At 45.6% G+C, this 4291-nt stretch overlaps 1 protein-coding gene across 1 annotated transcript; it reads right to left on the reverse strand.

Annotated features, from left to right (window-relative positions):
* Window positions 1-1050: 1050 nt before the first annotated feature.
* LOC6732791 (claspin) lies at window positions 1051-3940 on the reverse strand. Its single transcript, XM_016178097.3, has one exon. The coding sequence runs from the start codon at window positions 3741-3743 to the stop codon at window positions 1230-1232; it is 2514 nt and encodes an 837-aa protein (XP_016025502.1). The 5' UTR covers window positions 3744-3940; the 3' UTR covers window positions 1051-1229.
* Between the last annotated feature and the right edge of the window lie 351 nt (window positions 3941-4291).

The raw sequence follows: 4291 nt of genomic DNA on the forward strand, positions 1-4291 counted from the left end.
TGCAGGCTCAACATGTCATGTCACTTTTGGGGGAATGGGCAGAGGGGAAGCTGCGGTTGTTCGCGTGATGAATTACACACTCGCCGAAGGACACGATGATGAAGTGCCTGTCATTCGGAGGCTGAAAGAATGCCCAACAGCCCAGCAGCCCGTCCGTCGTCCGTCGTCCCGTCCGCCAGTCTGTCCGCCAGTTTGTCCGTCCGTCCGTCCATCTATCCATCTGTCCGTCCGGCAGTGTCAGGTTGTCAGTTCGTCAAGCCCCGCTTGGCAGCTGCTCGTATTGTTGTGAGCCATTTGCATAGAGCGTCTTCCGCATAATTTATCGACACTTGAGCAAAACTTTAATTACTCCCCAGCCCACAGGACCAAAACTGAATTTTTCGTCTGGTAATGTGCCCGAGGCATAATACTATGAGGGAATTCCGAGGAGCAGATGGGTGAACGTGGGGCAGATTTTCACCATGTGAATTAGTGCATATGGGGGAAAAATTCCCCACAAGCCTGTGTCCTTTGTCTGCGAAATTCAATGCGTGTTTCCAGTATATCCTTTGGCCATACATAGCACCACATTGCAATGGATTTCGGCAAGGGGTTGGGGTAGTTTTTGATAGCTTGCTGTGGACTTTCCTCCCCCAAACCCCTGCACACACTGCTGCCTAATGGCCTTTAATTGAGCGCTGGGAAAACGTTCAAGTGTTTGCGGCTGTTGAAAAATTTTTGGGAAATTCGATATTGAAAATAAAGTGGCTGTAATGCTGGGCCTTGGCCAAAAACACACCCAAGCCCATTGATTGCCTAAGGATTTTGTTATTTTTTGCTTGCGATTGACACTCAAAATTTGTTTGCTGATTGCCATTATGTAATAAGTGCTCTGTATTAGCAGAATTATGAACGAGTGGCAAAGTGCCTCTCCTAATGTTTTGGCATGGAAAGTCTGCCATCTTAAATGGCTTTTTCAGAGGCAGTTACGAAAACGCATTTCGGACTGAAAACTAACAAAAATGTAAGGTATATATTCTGGTTTCATCAATATGGAAAAGTTGTCATGGATATGTTTTATAAACAACTTTTTATATGCACTACCATTTTTATGTCTTGGTTAATATAAAACAGGTACTCCAAGGAGCCAAGCTTATTCGAAACATATGTACATAACACAAAGAATTTACGTTCACTAAGAAGAGATAGTAACTAAAGCGGACAATAAATCAAATGACCTCCGATCCAGTTCAGGCCAGAATGCAATCGCACATTCGCTGGCAGACGCGTTTCCGGAGATTCTCGACGCACTGGAGCAGTCTGCTGTGATCCTCGTTGTCCTTGGTGCCGGAGAGAAGATTCTGCAGCTCCTGGACGGCTCCCAGGCAATCGCAGTGCTCGGCGAGTCGGGGATTGCGACACAAGAAGTTGGAGCAGCAGATCGGATCGCATTGGTGCCTGGGCGCCCGGTACTCGGTCTTACATCGATCCCGGATGTATTCCTGATGGCGCATCTGTCGGTAATAGGCCCGCAACTGGCGCTTCTGCTCCACCCGCCTCATTTCTCGCATGAAGGGAGCCTCCTGTTCGTTGAAAGGGCGATCCATGAAGCGACAGATCTCGCACTGGCAACCTGCCGGTGGACAAGGTGGACAGGTTTTCTTGGGCTTATCCGTGCAAACTTTCTTAATACGCTTCCTTTTCTTTCCCTTGGGCGGATCCTTTAGCTTACAACTCGGAGCCGCTGGCTCGTCCCTCACAATTTCTATAGCTGGAAATTCGTAATCTTCCAGCTTAGTTCCTCTTGTGATATTTTTATCGAACTCCACATCCACGGGGATATCGAAGAATCGCGAGGGGACTTCTGGCAGGTTTCTGTTCGGTGTATCTACTTCGGTTTTACTCTCTTCGTTTGATTTATTTTTGTTTTTTTTATTTTTTTTAATTTTAGTATCATCATGGTCATATTTATCATATTCTATATCCATGCTTTTGTCGTCATCTTTATATTTTTCTTTGTGTTTCTGTTGTTTTTTTTCTTTGCCCTTTTCTGGAAATTTATCCTTTCCTTTGTCTATTGCTACTTCCTTTTGTTTTCCAGTTTCTTGTACTTTCGTAACTTCTTTTTCTTTCCCCTTTCCTTTTTCACTGTCTCTTTCTTTTTCAATTTCCCTTTCTTTTTCTTGTTTCTTTCCCTTTTCTTCCCTTTCTTGTTCTCGTCCTATTGGTTTATCCTTCTCATGTGGTCGTTCCCCTTCTTTTCCTTTAAAATTTTCTTTTTCCTGTTCATTTTCATTTTCTTTTTCCTTTTTATTTTCTATTTCCTTTTCTTCTTCTCTTTCTTTTGTTTGCTCTTCTTCTTTTTCTCTTGGTCTTTCCTTACCTTTATAATTTTCTTTTTCATTTTCTTTTTCAGTTTCCCTTGCTTTTTCTTTTTCTTTGTCCTTTTCTTTTTTTTTCTTTACCTTTTCTTTCTTCTTTTCTGCTTCTTTATCCTTGTCTTTTATTTTTTCTTTCGCCTTTTCCGTTTTTTCTTGTTCTTTTTTATTATATTTATTTTCTTCTTTATCAAATTTAACGATCTTGTTCTGATCACCATCATTATCGTTTTCCTTAATTGAAACTCTTGGTTTATCTTTATCACCGACTTGATTTTTATCCTTGCCATCTTCTTTGTCCCCTTTGTCTCCGTTTCCATCATCTCGCACTGGTTCGCGATTTCCTTGCCCAGTTGGATCACCTGGACCGCCCAAACGCTTTGGGTGTTTACTGGGGACCTTGGGTATTTGACTGTCACCTCCTCCTTGATTATCCTTTCCATGGGACCTTTTCGGCTTACAGCACTTCTCATAGGGCTCGCAAAGCTGATCTGGAGAAGGCTTTGGCTCAAAGCACTTAATGATTCTACTGTACAGCTGATCGTAGTTCAGTGGTTCCGGACTCTTGTGTTCCTCTTTCCCTTGTGGAGAAGGCCAGAACTCACTGTTATTGGGATTAGGGACCAGCTTGCGCTTGGCCCACTCGTACTGGGTGCACCCATGGTGAGGCTCTAAGCCATCCGGGGGGCAGTACCAGCGACGACGGCGTAGACCACGTGGGTCTTTTTTTCTCGCGGGCTCAATGTCGAAATCTTGATGTCTGGAAATGCCGGTGTACGGCTGGCGTGGCACTCTAGTGGAATCGTGGGGAATTCGAGGAGGATCAGTGCAGTATAGTGTCCCGAAAGCCTGTCGCGGATCCAGTTGTTGTTGAACGTGGGGAATCTGCTGTAGATCAGACTGCAATGCCTGGCGGTTTAAAACAAAAGGCTTGCAAATCTGAGGGGTACGGTTCTTTTCCGCTAGCGTATCCCTTGGGGATTGCCTTTTATCCTGTTTAGGGATCCTCCGCTGAGTGCCACCACCGTTGACCTTGACCAAGCACGCGGCCACCACCTGGTTGAACATCACCGACTCGGGCTGGTGGGTGGGCGATCCTACGCCATAGAAGCCCAACGTGTCCTTGTGAGGACTCTGCTGCCAAGCGAGCAGCACGTCGTCTTTGACCATGTCGTAGGGTCGTCCACAGCCATCACCCTCGAGGGTGTTGGCCAACCGTGTGGTGGCCTCGTTCTTGTTGGGGTCGCAATGTGGCTTTCCCTTTCGGATCGAGGGATACGTCTCCGCTCGTTGGGAGCGGTTGTCCTGCCGGTCGTGCCTTCCGAGCTGTGGTGGATCGTTTTCCCTGCCAGCGGAGCGACGCCGCTTCAACGCCTTCCTGGGCATTTACGATGGGTTCGGATTGGACCACTCTTAATTTTCATTTACTAAACAATTTTGTCGTTTTTTATATTTTTTTACGCCAAATTTGGGACTTCCTGAGAGTTGAGAGTTTTAGCAAGGTCTCAGAGATTAAACGTTGATCTACGTGCCGATTACATTCATTAACCGTAAAGTGGGTTAGGACTTGAATTGGTAGCCAAACAGAGCATCTGACCCAATGCTTAAATCCAGTAACGGAAAATCTATCATTTAAAACGGGGCCTGCCCAGAGAATGCCATGCGTTTGCAGCCATCCAAATGAACCTCAATTAAAGTTTGCACACTTTGGTTTTCTGGCCCAGTTTTAGGCCACAATGCTGCCCCAATCGAGCCATGTTGGCCATGCAATTTCCCAGCCTTTGCCACATAAATTCGCACACGAAAGAGTCTGACAAGGCTGTGCTATTTATGGAGCAGTTCCTGTTCAACCAAAAAAGGGAAAAGTTCCATAGGCACAAAATGCCCAACTCAGCTGCTTTTAGCACTGGTGGTTGGAAGTGAATAAAGTACAC

Source organism: Drosophila simulans, chromosome 2L, assembly GCF_016746395.2.
Source record: "Drosophila simulans strain w501 chromosome 2L, Prin_Dsim_3.1, whole genome shotgun sequence".
NCBI lineage: Eukaryota > Metazoa > Arthropoda > Insecta > Diptera > Drosophilidae > Drosophila > Drosophila simulans.